This window comes from Thermobia domestica, chromosome 1, assembly GCF_964235325.1.
Source record: "Thermobia domestica chromosome 1, izTheDome1.hap1.1, whole genome shotgun sequence".
In the NCBI taxonomy this organism is placed as follows: domain Eukaryota; kingdom Metazoa; phylum Arthropoda; class Insecta; order Zygentoma; family Lepismatidae; genus Thermobia; species Thermobia domestica.
In genome coordinates, this window is record NC_137454.1 from 329,252,076 (window position 1) to 329,278,625 (window position 26,550).

The 26,550-nt window shown below is 36.2% G+C and overlaps 1 protein-coding gene across 1 annotated transcript in view; it reads right to left on the reverse strand.

Annotated features, from left to right (window-relative positions):
- Positions 1–6,314: 6,314 nt before the first annotated feature.
- LOC145667976 (uncharacterized) overlaps positions 6,315–26,550 on the reverse strand; it is a 208,475-nt gene continuing 188,239 nt past the window's right edge. Inside the window, exons 6-8 of the mRNA XM_081735403.1 lie at positions 25,099–25,224; positions 15,566–15,763; positions 6,315–6,689 (exon numbers count right to left, since the gene is read on the reverse strand). Coding sequence (XP_081591529.1) covers positions 6,591–6,689; positions 15,566–15,763; positions 25,099–25,224 — 423 coding nt within the window. The 3' untranslated portion in view covers positions 6,315–6,590. The remainder of the gene's footprint in view (positions 6,690–15,565; positions 15,764–25,098; positions 25,225–26,550) is intronic.

The window sequence follows — 26,550 nt, forward strand, 5'->3', positions numbered from 1 at the left end:
TATACATGGCTTTTCCGTTCTTTTGAGTAATGCTCAGCATTTCCATTCTTCTGAAAACATGATTACATATAGAATCTTCCCTCAATAGTCTTCACAAGACTGGAAATGTGCAGGGGTTCTGGATAATATTTTGTTTAAGCATTTGTGTCAGTCTTCTACTGCTTTATTTGTTCGATTCCTGTGACTGCTACAATTCCAACTTTCCGCGACTCTTCGTCTAATCGGACAGCCTCCATGTTGATCAACAAACCATCAGAAATATACTCTACGGGTACTAGTGCCAGTGTTGGACACATCCGGACGTGACTGCGAATCTCTTTAATCTTGAGATTAGGGATGCCACATTTTTTCGAAAAATACTTTTTCGAAAACTAAAAACGAAAAACGAAATTTTATTCGAAAAACGAAAAATTTTTCGAAAAACGAAAAACGAAAAATTTTTCGAAAAACGAAAAACGAAAAATTTTTCGAAAAACGAAAAACGAAAAATTTTTCGAAAAACGAAAAACGAAAAATTTTTCGAAAAACGAAAAACGAAAAACGAAAAATTTTTCGAAAAACGAAAAACGAAAAATTTTTCGAAAAACGAAAAACGAAAAATTTTTCGAAAAAACGAAAAACGAAAAATTTTTCGAAAAAGCGAAAAACGAAAAAACGAAAAATGAAATTTCCGAAAATCGAAAAACAGATTTTTCGAAAAAGGCCATCCCTACTATTGATACTGTGTGTGTTGAAGAGTCTGGTATGTATCGGGGTGTGAAAAGTTATGATCATCCTCATCTTGAGAACGCTATTAACTGTCTGCGTTACCCGTATATTCAACATGATATTAATCCTATGGTTCATGTAGCAAGAGATAAGTTGATTCCAATATTCGTGAAATGTAGAAAGAAAACGTATGTTCCTATTAGTGCTTGTGTTGATTGGTAGATTGAATTGAATCTGTTGAAGTGTGCACTTAATGACAAGACTAATATGATAATAGTGAGCAATCTGACGATGTTCTCACGGAATATGATGCAGTGCAAGCATGATATTACAAAGTTTTGAAAATCCTTCAATGGTTCAATACAGTACTAGCTTGAATCAAACTAACCTTCGAAATCAAGTTCAAAGTGTCCATGTGAGACTAAAGTGTGATCCCAATGTAAAAGGTGATGTTAAATCCATATTTACCGGTAATGTAACTGAACCTAACTACAGAAGAAACAGAAATCATGGCCGGACAGAATACCGTAGATATCACGTAAAGGTCAAATGCAGACCCATTAAGAGACACGATATTTCACTTCCAGTGAAACGAAGAAGAACGGAACCTAATTGGACCGGTAACATAACGCAATCTAATCACAGAAGAAACAAAAACCATGAAAGGACAGACTGTCGTGGATGTCATGTAAAGGATAAATACAGATCCATTAGGAGACACAATATTTCACCACCTGTGAAACGAGGAAGAACTGAACCTGATTTGGCCGATAATACAACACCATCTAATCACAGCCGAAATAATACGATTTGTCAGAAACGCTGCTCAGATGGCAGGAATTACGGCGAAAATTCTCAACGTAAGAAACTAAGATCTGTAGAAGTAAAGAAAGCGGAAAACCGCATTCCGATTTGTGACTTTCAATGTGACTTGAATGAACTTGTCGGACATGTAACTTAGACTGGGATTCCGATGTTCGAAAAAGGCCATACTCAATTGATTTTGCTTTAAATATCATTATGATTTCGTTTGTTATTCGTACTTTAATTGAGTTCATTGAGTTTTAATTGTGTTTTCTTAGATATTTGTATTATCAATCGCATTATTCGTGTTCCATGTTATTGAAGTATATTTAAAAACATCTTTGTAATGCTAGGATATATATCGAAGTTAACAATTTATGTTTTCTATAAGGAATTTGTATTTTAAACAATTCTTATTTTTGTGTTCTTGTTATATTCGAATTATATGCTAATAATATAAATATATCCGATCATTTTTCGTTAGATGAACAACTATATGAATATCGCATACCGGTACATCTTTTTCAAAACCTTCTTCATGATGCCTAAGTAAATAATTATTATCCTGTAACAAGCATTTAATGGACCCGAAAAAGGACTTAAAATCAAATAACTTGCAAATTAAATTTCGAATTAACTTATCGTCGTTGAAATGTATAAATAAATGAAAATGATGATAAAGTTTAAAATAAATATGATAATAACATTGTTATAAAATTAAATATGATATATATGTATCTATAATTATATAAATTGTAATTTTCAAGCATACGAGGTGCATTCGAAAACTCGAATGATTGATATGTAAAAAGTAAACGATCCAGAATTCTTTTTCTTTTTATTAAGTAAATAAATAAAAAGAAAAGTTCGTCGGGCGCCATAACATACAACGATACGTTGTATACGTTGTATATTTAATACTTGTAAATATTTACTACTTGTAAATTTTTGGGGCGCAGAGTATTTTTATATATGTACTAGACTGATTATGCCATTCGAAGAAGAAAAAGAAATAAGTTAAATTTAATTATATAAGATCGATAAAAAGAAAGATGTTTATACGTTTGTGTATGTTTTAAATAATATGATTGTCAATTGGAGGTTGCTAAGACAACAAGATATAAATAAATGGAGATAGCAACAGAGGAGTTATCGTTTTCTTAAGGCTCAGTAATAATCATAAAGAACCAGAATAGCGATTTTAACGTCTTAACATTATATGTAAGATTGTGTTACATAATAACTAAATAGATTTGTCATGACGTTAAATGTCTGAATCATCTCAAAAGCAGCAATTTATGTAGTAATGGTAATTGGTCCATGACTGTGCAGAAATAGGTACATTCGGATCAGCGATGAATGTGCCTGGCAAGCATGAATTAACCATGTAGGGGTGAGAAGCAATGTTTTGACGCTCGCACTACAATTGTTGTTTGTAAACAACTTTCCATCCTAAAGTGAATGGACAATAATAATAATAATAATAATAATAATAATAATAATAATAATAATAATAATAATAATAATAATAATAATAATAATAATAATAATAATAATAATAATATACTTTGTGTTATTCGGTTAGCACACGGGCCTAGGAAGCGGAAAATATAGATTCGATTCACAGTGACGGTGCGAGCGGTCCCGGGTTCGATTCCCGGTGGGGTATTCGGGCGAAAAAGTGTACAAAGCTTTTTCAGTCTAGCTATCATGAGATTTTCCTTATCCACATCAGGCAAATGCCGGGGTGGTACCTAACTTATAGGTTCCAATCCAGTTCCTTCCTTCCCTTTCCCCGGATAGCGTGCTCACCGAGGAACGTCATTCTTCATACGTAACGGGCTAAGTTAAGTGGCCATAGATGCCGAAGGCCCATAAGTCTAAATCCTAAATCAATTCACAGCGGACAAAACAAGAATTGTTGTCCGTCTCACCTCGAATTTAAAAATGTACTTACGAGGCGCGGAATTTCAATAAATAACCACTTATCCTATAGTTATTTATTCAATTTGTATTCTTTTAAACAAAGTTTTAACATCAAATGTAGGGTAAAGTCAGTGGGTACCAGAGTGAACAATTTGCCATAGGTAGGTCATTGGCAATCACTGTATTATTCTAAGATGTTCATATCTGGGTTTTCCTTAGAGTCATGAAGCTTCGTGCTTGGACGTTTCCTTTAAAACAATTATATACATAAGAACTGAAGCTTTCCTGGTATCATGATGGTTCTCGGGCAATCAGCCACGTGAATTCTACGTCGTCCTAAAGACGAGAACAATATTGTCGGTTCTCAAAACGTTGGACGACGTAGAATTCATCTGGCTGAGTGCCCGAGGACAACTATATTCAATTAAATGTGTTTAGTACAGGCTTCTTTGTGTGTATCCAATGACTTTTTTTCTAGCATTTGGTTGGAATCCTATCACCAAATGTATATTTTTATTTTGTAAATCTTTGAGATACGTAAGTCTTAGGTAAGGGGCGATATTAGCTTCAGATAATTGAATACCGACGTTTTACCTATAGTAACATTAGCATTATTAAACTGTAGGTGGTTTCTAATATTGAACATTCAGTTGGTGCTCTTTTTTCAGCCACCGCTGGGTCCACCGACAACGTCCTATCGGTTGATGAATGATTTATTTTTGCTTAAGTGATTTAATTTGTACACTTCCAAACTTTTCTATTTATAAGTGTCGAAAGACTTATACAAGAGCTATCTCCGTAGTTCCATCAATCTGTCCGTCTATCTATCAACAGGTCAGGTATTAGAGCAAAAGTAGTAATATATCGTGAAGTGGCTGTTTGCAATCGATTCAGCATTCCAAGAGTTTCTTTCACATTCTAGGCTAGTCCTTTATTCAAAGAGGATGTGGTACAAACAACTATTTGCATCTTCAGTGTTTATGGCCATAAAACAGAAATGGTAATAGGTAGCAAAGAGCTGTTTTCTCCAATCGGCTCAGCGCCTCATGGAAACATATTGGCTCCACTTGCAACGCTCTACCACAACCGGAAGTGATTAACATTTACTAGTATTTCCGATTTTAATAATGATTACCATAAACCAAAAACGGCATATGCTATCGGGAAGCGGTTTCTTGTAATCAAGTCAGCAACTTAAGGATAAGTTCCATTTCCTCCGTTGACTTTCTATTCAAACCGGAAGGAGTTGAAATAAATCGTTTCCAGTTTTACATTTATCGCTATAGAACATAAACAGTGATAGACAGCGACAAATGTGTTTTTTTTTTTCAATGAGTTCAGGGTCTTAAGAGAACAATCCATCCTCACCTGCAACACTCTACTGAAACCAAAAATTGATTAAATTTACTAGTACTTCCGGTTCCAAAATTGATTTTCATGGAGCAAAAATGGTAAGGGATATCGAAAAATGTTGTTTCTGCAATCGATTCTGCGCTCCAAATATAGGTCCCAAATCTTCCATTAATCCTATATTCAAATCGGAAGTAGTAGATATCAACCGTTTCCGGTTTTAACGTTGATCACCATAGAACACTTTATAAAAACAGAAGAGGTTGGAATTTACTGGTACTTAAGATTTCAATACTTATTTCTAAGAGTGCATAACTGTAAGGGATATTTAAAAAAAAAGTTTTCACACAGATTCAGCGCCCCAAGAAAAAGTTTTGTGTCGATTGTAATCTATCTGTTAAAATCGAAACTGGTGAAAGTTACGTTCAACAGTGATCACATAGTAGATAGATATAATGGAAATAGCTAAGTGACAATCAGATTTTTTGTATGTATTCCAGCCATGTGCAACAGCCGGCCCTCGGCCCAGTTTCGATAACATGAACCCTTTCATCCGTACCGTCTGACCCGTTATTGAAAGTGTATTTCTTAAGTATTATTTTAAACTGAATTGAATTTTTTTTCCTGGATAACTTATGGTCACCTTGAAAATATTCTCCGCACTGGAATATCCATTAAGAGATTGTTCCATAAAATAAAGTTGATCAAATTTTCCATTAAAATGGTAAACAAATAGATTTTTTTTTTTTTAAATCCCTTTAGTAAGCAAATGTGTTGGTTACCGTTATAACAGATTTTGCGTCCCTGTGATATTAGTGTATGGTGAGCGAGTTTCTCTATTGAATATGTACTTCCCTCGATCCAGTAGGTCTTCCGTGATTGGCTCACCCCTATTCCAACCTGCACATGCATGATGTATTCAGTACAAAGAATATATTTCATCCCTGATATTATTCTTTTTTTATTGCTACCAGAAGTGATACCGCAGTTACCAATTCTTACTAAAAGTTTTATTAATATCCATAGAGGATAAAACAGTAAGATATAGCAACTAGTGGCTTTTTGATATGGATTCAGGGAAATAAATCGTTTTCCGACGAATAGATTCTTTGATCTAATTCGTCTATTGCAACCAGTAGTTATAGATGTACTGTTTTAAATTTGAGTATTGAATTCTCATAGCTTGGAGGGGCCGCGGTGGCTCTGGGGTAGAGCTTTCACCTCTGGTGCTTAGGGTCCCGGGTTCGATCCCAGTCCCTGCCAAGTGAACTTTGTGATGGACAAGCACCGTGTGCGTGGGTTTCCTTGGGGTTCTCCTGTTTCCTCCCACTTTCTTCATTTCACTCATTCGTCATTATCACCGTCTCCTTTAGCCTAACCGGCATAACTGTGGGACGTAAAGATTTCATTTCATTTTTTCTCATAGTTTGGAAGTTTACCGAAGTTTCACACTGTAAATGAAACTAAATGTACATGTAAGATAATTGTAAATGAAAATACAATATAATGCTCTACATATGCTTTATTTCTCTAAAAAAATAATGTAAAATGGTAGAATATTACAATGAACAAGAATCATTTTAACGTTACATTACAACTACATTTTTAATGAAAAATATTACTCTTAGTTGTTATCAAAACAGCACTATCCTCCAGTCTGTTTGGCTACCATAATTATATTTTACAACAAAAACTAATGTTGCTTCAATTCGGATCTAGAATATTCTTATATCGTAGATTTTAGGACCCCAGTTTAAGTTATTGATTGGAAGAATTTAACTATTTTCTCAATGGGTCATGGATCATCCTTTACGCAGTTCAGAAAGGAATTTACTCTGATATTTTATGATGAATAACGCCACCAGGAAGGTAACTGTCGCTACAAAAAGAGGAACAGCAGTCTACAGAACAATGTTAAGGAAAGGTAATAATACAGGTAGTCCTATATCGAGAAACAGAATTAGAAAATAATAAACAAATTTACCTGTGGAAGCGTTGTATTAATTATTATAATCCACTGCAATACGAAAAGCAGTCAAGAGGTACCCAGAATTTCGTTGGAACTATTTATTACCATAATATGGGTATATATTACTTAATCACCCTCAAAATATGTTCCTTGAGAACATACATCCTTGTTCCACCGCTTCTGCCATTGCAGGAAACAAAGCTGAAAGTTCTGCGTTCCGAGGTTCAGCCGTCGCGTTGGTTTGGATCCGGCGCAAATTTGTCTTCAACATTGGAGAGGGGGCGGGTAAGACTATATATTTAAGAATCGTAAGATTTTGAAGACTTTTTTTTTTTTTTTTTTTTAATATCCGGTCAGAACTTAGAAATGAGATTTCCAGAGTGACAACAATCAATGAACACTCTCTTCTTATAGTGAAAAAAGAAAGAAAGAAAGAAAGAAAGAAAAACACTTCCTTTCATCCAATTTTTCTTAAGTTTGTACAGTTTTGATGTTATCTCTCATCATTCCTGTCAGAACTGATAGTGCGAAGAGTTCGTTTTGGAAAGTAATAATAATAATAATAATAATAATAATAATAATAATAATAATAATAATAATAATAATAATAATAATAATAAACTATCTGAGAAACACCATGGTTTTTCGCTTTGAACAGTCCTTGGTTTGGAAATCGGGCTTCAAAGTAGTTACAGACAACTTTGCTGAAGTCAAAGAAAGAAGGAAGGAATTTTAAGGTATGTAAAATGTTATAGAATACTACAACACATTGAAACAAAAGATTAACCTAAATATATAAAAAAAATTATATATAAATGGTAATGTAATATCCCACACGTTGTTATATTTATGAATTATTATGTTTTTATATTATAAACAAACCCGCGTACTCTTCTACTACAAGTTACTACAAGAATCAACAAATAATAGCTCGCCGCTCAGAAAAAGGTATAAAATTCCATTCATCGCTTCATCCGACATCAGTTTCAGCTGGTCACTCTGGCCCTCTTAGCTTGCCTTGGAGTTCTGAGAATACCCAAACACTTTAGCTTGCCCTGGAACTCTGAGCCCTCGTGTCCACTCTGCTTGCTTGGAGCATTGTGGGAACTTAACTCCTCTCTTAGCTTGCTATGGAGCTCTGAGATGTTCCTCATCACAACCACTCAACTTGCTGTGGAGCTTCGTGATTCTCCTTACCGCTCAGCTTGCCCTGAAGCTCTGAACCCTCGTGCCCACTCTGCTTGCCTGGAGCATTGTGGGAACTTAACTCCTCTCTTACCTTGCTATGGGGCTCTGGGAGGTTCCTCATCACAACCATTCAACTTGCTGTGAAGCTCCGTGATTCTTCTTACCGCTCAGCTTGCCCTGGAGCATTAAGAGACTTCAACCTCTCTTTTCTTACGTGGAGTACTGAGAATCCTAGCCCCCTCTACTGAGCTTGCTTGGAGCTTTGTGGGGATCCTTTCCTTTGGATCCCTGGGTCTTGGGACACCTACATACCCTAATTACTTAGAGGATTTTGTATTTATCTTAGTGAATCTGTGCTATACTATTTTATAACAGAAAGTTTTATAATAAAACTAGTTGTGGTAGAAAATCGATTCCCCTGTGTAATTCTCTACGTTCTTCCTAACAATGTAATTTTACAATATTTAGAGCTATAAATTTCTACGTAATACAGTCGTTGCAATAACCAATAGTCATATCTCAAATTTTACGGTTTGACGTTAACACCGTGATCTTACTTAATTTTACGAAATCTACCGAGCGCTGTAAGAATCATAGGCGATGGGTGCTTCATTCCTGAGATATTGAGTTGGTGACGAGGAGGAGCAATCGGAAGATCCCGTAAAATCATGTGAGATATCAAGGTTAACTCAAAATACCAAATTTTGAGATATGCCTAACAGAAAATTAATTTAATTATAAAAATTGTGAAGATGTGAGTTATAGAAACCAGAAGAAAGAATTCACTATAAAGTTTGCTAGGGGATGTGCAGCGCTAGTTACGCCTTTGGCGTTGACTACCTCTATTTTAATCCTGCAGATTGTGTCTAAATTTACTTTTAATCTTAAACCACTTTTACTAAAGGAATATTACTATCAGATCAGATAAACGGTCCTGTAACGTAAGTAGAACACTTCTTTCTTATTTCATTTTTCGTTTCATTCTTTTATCTGTAACCATCTGCGAGGTCTAATCACTGCGAAATTAAAATACCGCTAATTTTACAGTAATTATGTGATATCTTAAGTAGATAAAATATAATCGAAAAATGGAACAAAAGCGTGCTAGACAATACTATTTTGCATGAGGTACCGTTATCACGAGTCAGTAGGTTTCAGTTTGCAGCCATTTAGAAACGCGAAAATAAATGTCGATTTTCTAAATGGCTTAAAATCGAAAGCAGATAAATGAGTCGTGATAACGTTATCACATGTAAAATAATGTTGTCTAGGAAACTCTTGTTCCACTTTTAGATCATCTTTTATCTATTTGAAGATATCACATAATTATTGTAAAATTAGCGGTATTTTAATTTCGCTGTGATGGGACCTTTTTAAAAGCACTGATTTTTTTTTTTAAATATCTGAAACAGTTTATTATGGGGCTTTAGAAAGGCACACAAAGAATTTAAAAGGTAAAGGTTTTTTTAAACATATTTGAAAATATCATAGAAAGCCAACGAACTTTTGTACGAAAAAGTTTTTCCTGTGCGCCACTGTTTAATAAAACGTTTGTGAAATGACTATCGAATGGGTACAGGAGGGTTTTAGGGTGCAGATTATGTCCATTCAATTATCTGGGAGGAAATAAGTTTTCATTGAAAATGTTAATCAAAATGAAGAATAGTAAATTTGGGTAAAGAGAGTCGGACCATAGAAGGTTATGCCTTTCCTAAGGCTAGTGGTATAGAAAGTTAGGAGATTGATTATCATTACCAAGCAATTAAAGAAATCTGCTATCTGAGTATTGCACAGAACATCTGGTGCGTTTGACGCATTCTTGCCAAAGGCTCTGCAACAATAGAGACAGCAGAGATAGCGATAAACTTAGAACGTTGAACAAATCATAATACTATAATCATAACAATATGACAGGGTAATTAATAATTGACGCACTCAGAATCAGAAGTATTAAGTCAAGTTTTGGAAGAAATGATGTTAAGTGCACGAGAAATATCCTGTAATACAAGTCTACACCAGTATTAAATATTAAACAAATCAGACGATGATAAGTGGTTCAAATGACATACCTGCCCTTGGGAACGGGGTGTGAGTTTTGGAAGAGAAGTTGTTAAGTCCATATTTGGAAGCAGATGTTGTTACATCAAAATCGTTCCGCGTCTGCTCTATGAGCGTGCGCTGCTGCTTTGCCTCCAGAGGGCTTGCTGCATAGGGAAAAGATGGCTGCCGCCGAGCAAGATTCCAGTGACGATGTCACAAGTGGCTCTGAATATACCCCTTCTAGTGACTTCATATATGTAAGGGAGTTAGGAGCAACAAATAGCAACAACAGCGATGGTGAGAGTGTACGTACCTTTCGCATCAGTTGCAAGTGTAGATCCAGCGGAAGAAACTTATTCCACGTCTGTTCCGACACCAGGACCTTCTGGACTCCATCTGCGTTTTGGCTGCATCTTGCTGGCAGATATATAGTTGGGTAGCTCCGGTTTCAGTGTATTATTTATACTTCCAAGACATTCTTTCATGCCCATTGACAGAAATTTTGGACATATTGAAAAGAAGGAGCGATCAAAAGATCAAGTCCTCGTTCCTTCCACATGGGTTAAACTAATCAGACAAACTCTATGCAAAAATACTATTGAGATTGTATATGTCAAAAAAGTGATAATGGGGAACATGATGGCACTTCAGTTGTTGACGTCTTTGATCTAAAAACGGCCCTTAATGGCATTCCTATCGAAAGTATTCGTGACTACCGGAATTCGTGGTGTATTTGAAAAGAGGGTGTGTACCAGAAGTTCATCAAACAATGCCTTCAACTCTTTTTCGCCCACAGTCGTTTCTGAAACGCGGGGTGTGATCGCAAGCCTTGCTAAATCCATATGACGGTGGTCCAAGACCTCAGATCAGTTGCGACTGGTTAAAGGAGCAGTTCGAGTTAAAAACAAGTTTGGTGCAATAGAAAGAGAAACAAAAAATAAGAGACCCGTATTTTTTTATATCTTGATAGGCCGTCTCGTTCAGCTTCTACAGGCATTTGTTTTTGATGAATCGTAAATGATGACGTCATTGGTGGGACGCGAGAAACTCAATGTGAGTCAGCAACCACTCCCTTATACGCAGGTGATAAACCTTTAATAGTGCATTGGATTTAATAGATTGTGTTTTGGATTTGTTAGTAGTCTTGCTCTGTGTTGAATTTTTGAGGGAAGTTTTTGTTAGTTGTTTTTCCTATAGCATTAGTATAAAAAAGAGTAGAGAGAGAGAGAGCAGAAATTACGTTTGTTGTGCGAAACAGTGTTTCTTCCAGACATGTTTTTAGGGTGGCACTGTCTTCCGGAGCTCTGAGAGATTCCCCCGGAGGAGACCAAAATAATACGTCTATAATATAATAAATATAATAGTACTGTGTAAAAATAATGATTTTTTTTCTGAAAGAAACACTAGTGTGAAGTAGAAAACACGTGTTAGTACAGCGCGTGCTATGTCTGTGAAGTGAAGTAGAAATGCCTAACACCTGCTGTGTTTTCGATTGTAATTCTTGTGCAATTGAAGCTGAGGACGTAAAGTATCTTTTCTTACGTTTTTAAGTCGTGAGAAATCACCAGATCGATATAAATTATGGCCCAAAAAAATCAATGGGGAAAAAAAATGTACCAACTAAAATCACTCGTATTCCAAACATCTTGAAGAGCCTGCCTTCGAGAAGTCAAGTTTACTGAAAGAAAAGTTAATGCCAGTGGCGGGTCTAGGCTGAGGCCGGGGACCTAGGCCCCCCCAGTTTTTGAGTGACAAATTTGATTTAAGCTATTATTTAGATATTTTTGAAAGTTTTTAGTAAAAATGATATACATATCATAGTCTGGGTTCTGACTCCCCCCCCCCCTGAGTCTTTACCGTCTAGATCCACTTCTGGCAAATGCCAGAATTATTTACACGCAAACTGAGAAAGAATGCTGTTCCAAGTATATTATTGAAAGGTTTAAAATCCGAGCCATTAAACAAGCACCGATCTATGTCCAGTTACCAACGTACAAATATCGTGCAAGACGCAATTGATGGTTGTAGTCAAGACGAGGCATTAGAGGGTAATAAAGACGATGTCACTCATGATTCTGAAGATGCTGCTTTAGAAATAAGCTATACAATGTGAATTAGGGAGTGAAATATACCGGCTTGTAGAAGGAATCAGTGACGATGACTGTTCCTCAAGACATTGATCTATCGTTTAATTTCTCTGTATCATGTGACAATGATGATGAAACGGGTGATGAGAGTTGTTCCGCGGACAGCTATGAGAATAAAAGAAATTTAACCGGTGAAGTGTTTTTCGTATTCTGGCAAACTTTACAGATGTTATTTCATTTTTGCCTCATATGTTACGCTCCTGTACATACCTTGAAGCACAAAATTATAGGGTCAGCGTTAAAAATTGCAACAAAACGTGAAAATGAACATACTTATGTTTGGGAAGAATGATTAAAGAAAAGGTACTTAGGTGTTGCAGCAATCTCGTCCGCCATCTATTTACATATATATATATATATATATATATATATATATATATATATATATATATATATATATATATATATATATATATATATATATATATATATATATAAGTATTACCGATACTTGTGCAAGACTCTTGCGCAAGAGTCTTGGTCTTGCAAGTATGGTTCTGGTCTTGGTCTTGGTCTTGCATGCAAGACTTTTGCACAAACTGCAAGACCAAGACTCCTGCGCTCATCAATATATGTGACCAGCAATAGCTGCCACCTACCTTCCTCACATACGCTAAACTCATGCTTTATAGGATACGTTTTATAATATTATAAAAACGGTTGTACAGACCACCATCAGATATCATTTTCTACTTGCAGATGATATTTGTAAGTCTTTGCAATCAGTTCTGGAAAAGGAAACCGCACTTAAAACGTGCCACCGCACCTCTCACAAACGAAATGCTTGGCACTGTGTAGTATGTAAGCCTGCTCTCGCTCTTTGCCCACCTATGACGTCATCACAAAATCTTTCTTCCTCTGTTACTCGCTAACGACTGAACGTATCGCGATCAAACAAACACCATTCCTTTTAGAATTTTCAACTCTACAAATGGAAATAAATTGTAAAAAATGCATTTCTAAATCGAACTGCTCCTTTAAGAAAGAGAAATGTGATGTACATTTGCTGCTGGAACATATATCTCTGCCAGGAGGAACTACATTTTACTACACAATGGTGTCTGGTAATGATGTGGATGACGATGTAGAGCGAATAGCTGTTAGAAATAAAGTTCGTAGCTATGTTTCGTATTTCTTATCTATTCTTTATTGTGACATGTATTAACAGTGAGGGTCAGAAGTTGTTAAGTAAACTGACTTAACAATTTTTCACTCCTTTTATAAGAAAATTTGTTAAGGTTTCAAATTTTGTTCAAAAACGTTCTGCTTACCTTATACGCAACTGGTATTGTAACACAACGTCACACCTTTCGAAACGAACCAGCATACGAAATTTCAGTTCATTGTTCATCTTGGTACGTATTTCAACACAGTTCTATATACTTCAAAGCGCGCTCCTATAAAATCTAGCAATAATGACTTAGCAACTTTTGATTCTGAGTGCGTCAATTTATGATTTTCAAATAACAAAAATAATACTACTTCGACCATGTACAGAAGATTCGACATTTTACTATCGGCAACAGCGCGGTCAATGATCCTGCTTGGCTAATAACATCTATAATGAATGGCGAACAACACTCCCTTCGTTTTGTTTACAGCACAAACAGCAGCGATACTAAACCGTTGACACAGAACATGAATAACGAGATGAAAATACAGCAGAACCTCTCTCATCCGCCCTCGGCTGGTTCACGGCTCGGGTTAGTCCGACCATGCTCGAGCCGAACTTATACCGATTCTTCGGTGACTCACCAGGCCCATTGTCGTTTACTGCTGTCGCAGCATTGTTGTTTAATTGCTGTTACCGTTTGTCCGCTTTTCTGCTCCGTCACCTCTTCTATCGTTTCTTTCGTTGTGCATGTTTTCTGTACTGTACTGTGCAATTTTTAGTGCTTACTGTTTATTATACAGTATTTTTTCTATTATAGTCTTACCTAGTAAATACTGTACATACAGTATGTATTGCTCTTTACAATAATAACAGCTTTGGTGTGTGTGTGTGTGTGTTTTTTTTTTTTTTTGAGTGTTTTTACTGTAGAGAAAAATACAGTCATTTTGAGTTCAGAGATTGTTTATTTTACTGTAGATCCGTATTTTTCTATATTTTCTGATAATCCGACCTTTCTTGTGTTCCGACCATACCCCCAATCCCAAAGGCGACGGATTAGAGGGGTTCTACTGTATCCCAATTTTAAGTGACATGTTGCCAAATAATAATATTAACAATAATAGAGCGACAATACTTCCGGCACAACTAACACTATAAGAATTTTAAAAATGGAATAAAAACCAGAAGTTGACAGAGAAAAAAAAAATCTAACATCAACTTCACTTTAACTCATTCTTCCACAGCTAATCGGCTTACTATTGGTAATGCTTTATAGTTTGTACTGTACTTCTTAACACTACAGAAGCCCTGCAAACTGAAGGAGAGAGAACGTTAGGATTGCTTTCCGTTAAAGGCTTACAGAAAACAAAACGGGATTTTAGAAGCGTGTTCGAGCTGTATACTCGTCGTCGCTTGAGCTAAATAAATTAAGCAAAACAAAAGAAAAGACTTTATATCAAAATACTTTGAAGTAACATTGCTTCATTACAGAAGGACAAGTTTTTCTCAGCACAAAAATCGCCAATCAATAATGTGATTTTTTTTTTTTTTGTCGCTAACTTGTAGGTTGAATCTCCTAGATTTAGAGAGTATTCCCCAAAACGGGAACACAGACGCGCTGCTATCTGTCAGAAGTAAGCTTTCGCTAACCACACTATAGATTGATAAAGAGGACGTTGGCAGAGATTGAAGGCGAGGTTTTACGACGTTTACAACTATGGAAGAAGAAGAAGATTAAAATGATTTACGACTAATTAAAAGTAATTACGACAGGCATTAGTACTGAGTATGGAGGCCAAATTGAAGTTTCGAGTAAACTAAAGCCTGTGACAAACATCTTGGCATTTCAGCTAAACGAATAAAACGCAAGCTCTGACGCGACGTTGCCAAGTGGTAAAGGGGTGTGGCTTTGGCTAAGCAGACAAACTACAGCGCGATCAGGTGACAGGGGATAGACGTGGATGTGTACAAAATAAACGTGGCAATACCGCTGGCCTCGCATTTGCTAGGAGAATTTAAAGGGAGAACTTGAAGCACCGCCTTCAAATGCCAAGATGTTTGTCACGCCGTTTAATGAACTCGCCACGCGTTGTTACTAAACTTCCGATAAGAAATGTGCAAATATCAGGATGTGACGATAAGGGTTTTGTCTCTCTAAGAAATACAGAATATTGGTCGAAACAGACTCCTACATTATAGCGTTGGCAACGTAGCAGAAAGTGAGTTGCTCAAAGGTGAAATGAATCCTCAAGACTAAACACACGCACAGTATGCCTTATTTAGCATGGTACTGCACTTAAATAACTCACTAATAAAGGATACGAATATTAGTACCAACTTCTTTCCATGTCCTGCCAAGTGTTCTTCCACCCATCTTCGAACTTTTATGGTGCACATATGGTAACGGTCTGTGCCTGGTCCAGAGGTTGCAGGGTCAAATGGAGCAGAGGTCCATCCTTCATTACAAATACACAATCCAGTTGAGTTGTCCAGTTTCCCATTATGACAGTGCACATTAACCTGAAGACAAAACAAGCATAACAGCAACAATAACAATAAGTATCAGAACATCGTATGCTTTTTTCATAACAAATGATTTAAACATAATACTAAAATATATAAGAGAAGGTTTCAGTGGGTGTTTCATTTCAGACATCTGAACTACGTTATGCGTGGGAAATATTAAAAAAAAAAAGTATTGTAGGACTTTAATGTTCTGTTGAAAAGCAACTGAGCGAAAGCGGTTAGAGGCAGGGGTAAAAGTGAGGAGAGCTGTTCTCCCACTTCCGAAAAATACACATGGCCGTCCCTACAGTTTCCAAAAACTTACAATGGGCAATGATAGACACCGAGGACGGTGTGACATAATCTGTCCCCCTACTTTTCAGATCCACTTTTACTCCTGGTTAGCGGTAACAAGAGGCGGTTTCGTTTATATGGCCCCTGCTGACTTAACCTAACACATTTTTACACTAGGAAAGTTAAGGGAATATGTTTCATAGTTTTGGTTATATTTTATTTGATGATGATTGTATCTTCATGATTCTTTTTAGATAGCCAGTTGAGATTTTGATCAAAGAGGAGGTCCCTGTCTACCTGGAGATATAGCCCCCCCTAAGCCCCTCCCTTAATCTTGCCCTGATTCAGCGTCTCAAGGATAAGCATCATCTCCGTCTGTATCTCTCTATTGAAATCGTAAGAAGTAGAAACAATTTTCGGTTTGATCATTAATATTCATAGAACGAAAACGGTAATAGAGAGCGAGAGGCGTTTTCTTGAATTTAACTTCTCAAGAATAGGTTTCATTTTCGCCTTCATCTCTCTACTAAAACTAGAATTTCTAGAAACATACTTCCATGTCCGGTTTCAATACTGTTCTTAATATAATAAGAACAGTAATGTAGCATGAAGTGGCTTATATATATATATATATATATATATATATATATATATATATATATATATATATATATATATATATATACATTTCTCAAGAATAAGACCCATGTCCACTCTTATCTGTATATTAAAATGCTAAGTTTATACAGTTGTCTACTAAGAAAAGTTTATGTTTGTCTCCAATCTTTGAAATCTCGAAAACCACAAATGATAGAAACGTGCCGTTTTCGTTGGTCGATTCCAAAGTTTGTGTAAATTGTCCATTTCTAATCAAATATTTAAAGAAACGTTGCCCTTATTTCTTTGTTACTTTTTTTAGGGGTACACTGGAAATGTTGAAATTTTAAAAAGTAAATTCTCATATCCTTTGAGTTATGCATTCCAACACAACATAGTTGTATACGGGGGTTCTATATCTCCCAGGTGTCTGTTTCATGGCCAAATGGTAATGAAAAACGAAGGATAACCATTTCTCCAGGCTAAGATGAATCTTTATTGTTTGGAGTGTTTTGAACAATGAACACCATATATCACTGATATTATAATTAACTCTGTGTGTAATGTATTCGCTTATTACATACTGCATACAAGAAGAAAGAAAACAGTGATCATATATGAATTAGAAACTCCAACCAGAAGTAAGCTCAATCTTGCAAACGATGCGAGATATTAAAAAAATAATCGAAAAAATCTCCTCTTTATGGTATCCCTTGCCAATTTTCATTAAGATATCTTTCATTTGTGTCTGTAAAGGGACATGTACAGATGTTGTGAGGAATGACAAAGAGATTCATGCTCATATGTGAATGATGCACTGTGTAGAGAGCGCGGGTTCAGCTAGTCTATCTACTAAAACAGGAAGTGATAACAATCCAACATCACTTCTGGTTCTAATATTAATTCCATTACGGCAGAAGCAGTAATAAGGGAGGAAGGTGATAGACGATTTTCTGATATGGTTTGAGGATCCTAAGAACAGATTCCCCCACAACTCTTATTGAAACCGAAAGTAGTGGAAACTAGTAGAATTTTCGGTCCCAGTATTTATTCGTATTACCGAGCAACATCGTGTCCGTGAGTTTTCGCGATTTATTCCCGTTTCCTCCCACATTCTCATTCTACCAATTCTTCCATTATCATTCACTTGCCTTAATCATACTCACCATTAGCCTAAAGGACATAGTCATGGGGGACATTAAACTGAAATATTTCATTTCAGATTTTCCTATCATTAAGATGCTTAGTTTAGCAAAACTCCTTTGATATATTCAATTTGTCTGACCGGGAGACAGATAACCTCAAGAACTATTTAATGGATCACCGTCAACTTTGGCCAGAATGTAGAGAGTCAAGAGTTAGGTATCAAGTATATTGATGAAGGTGACCCATTCACCAGAAATCAATCACATCGGTTTTAACGTTGACCACGATTGAGCGAAAATGGTAATAGTAGCATCTAGTAAGTAAACAAGAAAGCAACACCGGTGCGCTAACGTTCACGCTTTTTCCAAGAATTGCTACTGTGACAACGTGCCCCTTGTGACAATGTGCCCCAGTCTCCCCTAGATAGCGAGAAGCGATTCCTTGATTTCTTTTAAGTATCCCCAACAATACACTTCGTCCTTAACTCTCTACTGAAACCGGATGTGATAGACATTCACTAATATTTCCGGTTTCAAATTTAGTCTACATAGAACAAATACAATAAGAGATATTGAGAAACTTTATTTTAAAAACTAATTAAGAGTTCTGAGGATAGATGCAATCTCTCTTAAGCCTTTATTCAAACCGGAAGTGGCAGAAATTAATCACTTCTGGTTTTAAGGTTATAGATTAAAATGGAAATACAAAGATAGAAGAGGTTTCCTGTAATCAATTATGGCTTCCAATAATATATTTCATCTCCACCCTAATCTCTCTACTAAAACTGGAAGTGGTCGCTAACGCTCTCGTCTTCGCTGTGAGCAGTCCTGGATTCTATTCCCGGTGCGGACACTCGGTCAAAAATATGTAAAATCTTTTTCATGCCAGCCATTCTGACCGAGTTTCTCCTGGATTGTCCTCATTATCACCAGACAAATGCCGGGATGGTACTTAACATACAGGTCCCAAGCCGCCTCTTTCCTTCTCCAATCCTTTCTTCCTTCCCTTTCTTCGCATAGTGTGATCAGGGGCGGATCCAGGGGGACGATCGCCCCTCAGAAGAGAAAACTTTCTTACTTTATATATAAATAAAACCCATCCCAGAGTTTGGAGCTCTTAAAAGTAGCCCTAAGTAGCAGTATTACAATCCCCCCCAGAAGTTCGTCCTGGATCCGCCCCTGAGTGTGATCGTCTTGGGACGTCATGTAATGGGGTAACATGGCCATAGATGTCGAAAGCCCAGAAATCTAATTCCTAATCCTAATACTAAAACTGGAAGTGATAGAAATATGTTACCACTTCTGGTACCAATATTGAGAAAATACCATGCCATAGAAACCAAACTCTTTCAAGTGTTGTACACTTGACACTGTTACCTATTTAATATTTATTTGTCTTTTCCTGAGAATATCATGTGGTTTATCAAAAAAGCATTCCATGAACTGTAAACTATGAATGAGTGACTAATACAATTTGGAAACTAACCGGTGTGTAATAATTGGCCAGAATACAATGAAGCAGCGCGCCATCCGGAAATATTAACGACAATCTTTTCCAGAGAATTTGCAATTCCCTGCTGAACCTAACAAAGAACACAAATGATTAAGTTTTTACAACATCATATATACACACACGAGTATAACGTATTAATGCCCATTAGAAGTCTTTGTAGCAGTGATGGTTTCAATATCTTTCGGCGCCTCTTTTTATGGCTTAATTGGTTTTAAAAAGGCTGACCTTGAACGAGAACTGTATCACTTCTCGTTGCACTGACCTGGTTGTGGTCTTCCAAATTGGGGCTTCACTGGCAAAGCTATCACGAACACAAGAAGTGATTATCTGGAATTAGTACCTGTCATAACTTGGTTGTTAAGGGAAAGACCCCAAAGTGAATATATCCGACACGTTGTGAGGAGTTTATAACAACAATCAGCTGAAATACATTTCGTTCGTTTTTTTTTTTTTTTCCTACAGAACAAAAGCATTAGAGTTATGTTACAGCTCAACAACATTGCTGTATACGTAGCTTTGCACTATGGTATGATGTGTCATTTCCTTCATTTAATACATACTTATAGATTATCGGGGAGCTGTGATTTACTTGCGTCGTATTTATCCTGAATCGATTGAACTCATCACCATGATCGATTTCCGGCGGATGAGCGCGTAGTTTATCGTTTGAATAGCGGTTCTGCGAGAGGATGGACTAGACCAGTGGTTCTCAACCTTTTTTGACTGACGACATACTTTGTTCGTCTAGGACTTCGCGACACACTTGTTTTGATATTATTATTATTATTATTATTATTATTATTATTAATAATAATAATAATAATAATAATAATAATATCAATTATAATAGTGAAACCAAAAATGAAATGAAATCTTTGAGTTTTACGTCCCACGGATATGCCGGTGAGGCTAAAGGAGACGGTGATTATGAGAAATGAATGAAATGGTGGAATGAAGAAAGTGGGAGGAAACGGGAGAACACCGAGAAAACCCACGCACACGGTGTTTGTCCACCACAAAGTTCACTTGGCGGGAGCAGGGTTTGAACCCGGGACCCGATACACCAGAGGTGAACGCTCTACCACTGAAATAGTGAAACCAATCAGTTTTTATAATGACTTTATATGGCACGGGGGGCGTGGTGGCTCAGTGGTAGAGCGTTCACCTCCGGTGGGGGTCCCTGGTTCGATCCCAGCTCGCGCCGTGTGGACTTTATGGTGGACAAACATCGTGCTCGTGGGTTTTCTCGGGGTTCCTCCGTTTTCTCCTTCTATCTTCATTCCACCATTTTCACTCATCTCTCATCATAACCATCTCCTTTAGCCTAACTGGCATAACCGTGGAACGTAAAACTCAAAGATTTCAAGATTTTCTATATGGCACGGAGCGGTATTGCTACCGCTGGAGGTATTGACTAGTAAAGTCTGTCTCGATTTTAACTAATTATTATTAAATTCTTCATGATTTTTTAAATTCTAAAATTTCGCGTCACTCCACTGTTTCGCGACATATCGGTTGAGAACCACTGGACTAGGCAATAATCCTCAAAATTTTCATCTACTCCCTTTGTTGTTTTCGCTTGGCTAATAACAAATATATTAAGTTCCAACATGCCAACTGTTGTCTTCTAAAAGTAATATTCTGGAAGAAGATCCCGGGCTATGAACAAACGTGTACATCGATTAAACCAGGATTCCCAACCTTTTTGACTGATGGAACATTTTTCTCAATGCTCACGACATTGTGATACACTTATTTAATAATTTACGAGCCCAAGGGCGCACCGACAGGGGTCCACCGGATCCGACCCCCCCCCTTAAACTTCCTAACTCAATATACATTTGCTCACTTTCTCAATAAAACTATAGTTGTTTAACAGTGAAATGATTGATATAGCATGGAAATTTGATCTCACACTTCATCTATACTCTTTTTCTTATAAAAACAATTTCGCTCTATCATATTTTTTTCGGAAAATATAGGTGGAATTATTTTACGATTACTTATCGTCGCTTCGCGTGCAGAATAATACACGTTGAATATTACCAGACGTAATGACTTGTAATATTGAACCAGCCCCCCCCCCCCCAACAAAAAATTTCTGGTTCGCGTTTGTTCGAATCTATAATTATCTGTAAAGTAGTGACTCCATATTGATCACCAAAGGATCCCATCAAGGGGGCAAGGTGGGACGCTCGCCCCCTTGAAGAAATTGTACTACAGAATATCGAAAACCCAATAGAATTTTTACGTTAGTTGCAGCAAAATTTGAAACTATATTTGAAACGTCACTTATACTTGCCCCCTTGGAAACTACAACATGGGCGCCCTTGTTGATCACTGTTGCTGCTAAAGGTAGTGATGACTTCAGATTTTTTCCGGAGGAAGCTTTAAATGTACAGAGAGTGAAAGTAGTGCTGCAAAAAATTATTAACTCACATTGAGCACGATCGGAGAAAGGTCCCCGAGACATTTTGTATATCCGGGAGAGAATTTCCCACTCAGAGCCAACCTCTGAAATATTGATTGGCTGGTTGACTTAAAGTTAATTTTGATAATTTATTAAATGCTTCGTGAGTTTTTCCTTCTAAACTTTCGCGACATACAATATGGGACTACACGATACACCGATTGAGAATAACTGTATTAAATTATAGCAGCAAAGGCGACACAGTAGTTCAGTGTTAGATAGCTGGTGGCAATAGGTGAGTGGTCTCGAGGATTCAGCTTCAAAGCACGAGGCGCAATCCATCTTGGGTTCGGTCACACTGAAGAGTATGGGCACCTTTAACATTCCTCGAAGTTTCTGTCTTCATATTCCCTTTATATTCTATTAAATAAAATATTGAATAAGATTCATTAGGAGATCATGGAGACACATGTTCCAGTTGGGACAAATTTAATTGAAGTGGAAGAGTGCTCACATTTAATGTAAAGGATCCCTGGTTCGACACCAGGCCATGTGAATTTGTGCTGAACAACGATCTTGTTTCTTTCTAAATTTTCATTCTACTTATCCTTTAATAATTACTGGTTGTCATAAATTCATCCGTCTCCTTTCTACTAAAGGAGATTTCGTGGGACGTTAAATTAAATTTATAGCAGCAATTCTCAACCTATGAGTCGCAACCCATTCGTTCCGAGGAAATGTTTGGTGGGTTGCAAATTTTTGTGTTAAACTGAACTGTAATCTATAACTTAACAATTTTAAAGGGTGTAATTAAGTATCTTTTAGTTTAACGTCCCACGTTTACGCATGAGGTTAAGGGAGATCGTGATAATGAGATGGATGGTAATGGTGGAATGAAGAACTTAGGTGGAAACTAAAGAAATCAGAAAAAAAACCACGTACACGGTGTTTGTCTACCACTAATTCCACTTGGAGAAAGGTGGGATTGGGCCAGAGAGCCTCTGGTGCGTGGGGTCCCTGGTTCGATTATCGACCAAGCAAGTTTGTGGTGGACAACACCATATCCGTGGGTTTTCTCGATATACTCCCGTTTCCTCCCACATTTCCATTTCACCAATTGTTCCATTATTATTATTATTATTATTATTATTATTATTATTATTATTATTATTATTATTATTATTATTATTATTATTATTATTAATAATAATAATAATAATAATAATAATAACTTGCCTCAATCATCGTTTCCTGTAGCCTAACGGCCATAATTGTGGAACGTTCAACTGGAAGATTTAATTTTTCGACCGGGAGACTCCATACAGCAGAGGTGAGTGTTCTACCACTCAGCCATTGCGACTCCTAATTAAGAAATTAATATACTGAAATTTCGGATGAATTTTTAAGTAGCTCATTTCACTGTTTATTATATGATTGGATGGAAGACGATTTGTTCCTGGATTCAAGTGTAAACAAAGTACAGGAAATGGCTTCATGCATTTCCAAATTCCAACTTACGGTTGGTTTAAAGGGACAAGTTTTGTCGATAGATGGCAGTACAATCTTCGTATCTCTTCCATGTATTTTTTTACCTTTCACGAAAATTCACGATTTCTGTTACAAATTTCAACCTACACACTTCAAATTTTCAGGAAAGTAACTTCATAATCTATCAAAGGCAATAATCCATGCCGATTTTTTTTTTATTTAGAATTTTCTTCATTGTTGAAATGGCTTGATTGTTGAAATGGATATCCAAACCTTTAACAATGGGACTGTTTCAACAATGAAGAAAATTCTAAATAAAAAATCGGCACGGATTGTTCCCTTTAATATGTTATGAAATTCCTTCTCTAAAAATTTGAAGACTCTACGTTGAAATTTGTAAAAGAAATTGTAAATTTTCGTGAAAGGTAAAAAATACATGGGAGAGATACGAAGACTGTAGTGACATCTATCGGCAAAACCTGTCCCTTTACATTAACCTTAACCTTTTATTTGTCTCTGTTGCTCTCAAGCAACATCGCATTCTAATCCGTCATACGCACGAATTATAACTTCAGTGATAATTTAATTGGCATTATTTCTTTCATACAATATTCATATACATGATTTACGGGTCACTTGTTTAGATATTTCTAATCTTCGTCAACAGGGGACAGTCAAATTTAGTATTGTAGAGGTTTTATCTCCTACGTTCCACGAAAGTTCTTTTTTCTTTTTTTTTTAAATTGTATTTGTGGTTGCTTGTTCTGTAGGAAAATATTTCAACGAAATTACTGCTAATTACTGAACATACTCTTATGATATTTGACCATAATAGGCCAATGCTGCTCAGTAGCAACGCGTAAGTTGATGGCAATGTTGCTTTGAAATAAACATCCTGTATTTTGTAGCCAAAGTACAAATATACTTTAAAAATTACGAAATTATGATCAGACATAGTACAACCATAAAAACAAACTAAATATTTTAATGCTAATTCTATCATGGTTTCCAATTAAAGAGTTAAGGATATTGGCTTTGAGCACAATCTAACAGGTTTAGGGAAAAATGAATGCAGCCTCATTCTCTGAGTATACTTACAGTTAGTACTTTAATTTGTGGATTAACATAGAAATTTGCTTCCACTTTTCGTAGCAGTAAAAACGTCAAAGTGGCTGTATTCTTTAAAATTGACCTTGGGGAGGAATTGTGTCAGAAATTAGGGAGGAAAATTACTATTTCTTCATTCATGATATTGCTACAACAAAAATCAGATTAACTTAATTATTGATAAGATTGGCATTCCCCTGGAACACGATGGCCCAGTGGCGGCCCTCCCCGCTGGTCTAGTGACTAGCACGTGCGCCTCTGGTGTACGGGGTCTCCCGGGTTCGTTTCCCGGTGGGAGAGCCTTTGTGATTTTTAACTGTCCTCGATGTTTCTGTGTTCGTATCCCTGTCGTTCTGGAAAAAGTAAAGTAAACGAGTAAAACAAGTAACAAATTAAGTAATAAGTAGTTCAAGTAAGTTACTGAGACATGTTCGGTGAGTCAGTTAACTTTTCTTAAAAAAAAAAAGTGGTAGAGCGCTTACCTCTGGTGCATTTGGTCCCTAGTTCGATACCTGGCCAAGTAACTTTGTGGTGGACAACATCGTGTCCATGGTTTTTTTCGAGATTCTCCCTTTCCTTCCACATTCTCATTCCACCAATTCTTCTACCATCATTCACTTGCTTTAATCATCTGCCTTCTTTATCCTAAAGTTCATAATCGTGAGACGTTAAACTGATAACTTTCTCTCTCCTGAACTTAAACACAAAGCCTTCGAAATCATGCAGTTTTCGGGGTATTTCTTCTTGCTTGACTTATTAATATACAGTAAGTTCTTATTCTTCAACACGTACTTACAAGAAAACTAGCTCTTGATCCGCTAATCTGTGGTTTACGCATAAAACCTTGCCTCAACATCCTTCTTTCATCCTTGGATAAAGTTTGTGCAAAATTGTGACACGTATTGCTTTGAGGAATGTAGACCTGAAATACAATTTCAAGATATATAGCATTATTTATCTATATTACATAGTACCGGTATCCAAAATAAACGTAAATAATTATATTATTATTTTTTATTATTTTCTCAATAACAAACGAGACGAGACGTGACCAATTTACACTGTTTAACGAAATAAAATAGAAGCATAGACGCTATAAGCTATAAGTAAAAGAAGTACTCCCATACAGGAAAATTAAAAGTAAAATTAAGACTCAAATAAGCATTACATAATAAGAAGGTTAGGAATCGCGTAAAGAAGTAGATACTACAAATTAGTTCTAAGAATTGGGATTCAGTTTAGATTGGATTAAAGTTTAGAGTTCGGTTCAGCACCGAGATTTTGGAAGGGGTAATTTGGATAAGGGCGTATCTACCTATTTCCGGTAAAATGAGATATACATATTTTCTGCAAGTTTGAGCATGTCCGCATGTGTCTAAGTGGTGTTAAGGTAATATCTCTACTTCGTAGCGAACGCCTGTCTCCAAAAATAATGTGTGAATACGTTTGTTAATTGGATAAGGGCGTTTGTTTTTCTGCTCTCCTGAAAAATTGAAGAATTGCTAGTTACGCCCTTATCCAAATTTTCCCCTCGAGGCGTAGACGTACAACTTAACGCGAAAACAGAATCATCGACGCTGGAAACGTGTGAGAACCTCACATTGTCTTTACTAGACTGGGATAGCTATAATAACTAGGCTTTCTGTCATTACAATTAGAAAGGCCAATCCAGTACAAGTAATTTGAGTTCTATATTGCTGTGTAGTGGTGTCTAAAGGTTTCTCAATTACACTTAGTATAATTATTTTATTTCTGAAACCCTAGTTTAACATTATTACAAGATATCATAGTTGATTATATTGCGGATTTCAGGCTAGTTACACCCATCCAGAAAGTTTAGGTATAGTTAGGTTTAAGGCCAGTTAAACAGAACTTCATAGGACACTTTAACATATTTTCTTCTAAATTAAATATTTATTATTATTATTATTATTATTATTATTATTATTATTATTATTATTATTATTATTATTATTATTATTGAATGAATAAGACCGTTCTTCAAATTTGAACTCTTTTTTCTCGCTGGAAATTTTTTGGTGATTTCTATAAATTTCGAGCTCCTAATACAGAATCCGAAACAGTTTTGCTCCATCACCCACCAATTTCGAGAGAAAAATCGTTTACTTTTTGCCAATCATCCATGAGATTTAAATATGTTCGATGGATGTCTCTGTATCAGAGCTAGAGAAAAGTAAAGGAAATTTAGAACTCTGTTTCTTTGTGAAAGTTAAATTTGAATAAGTCT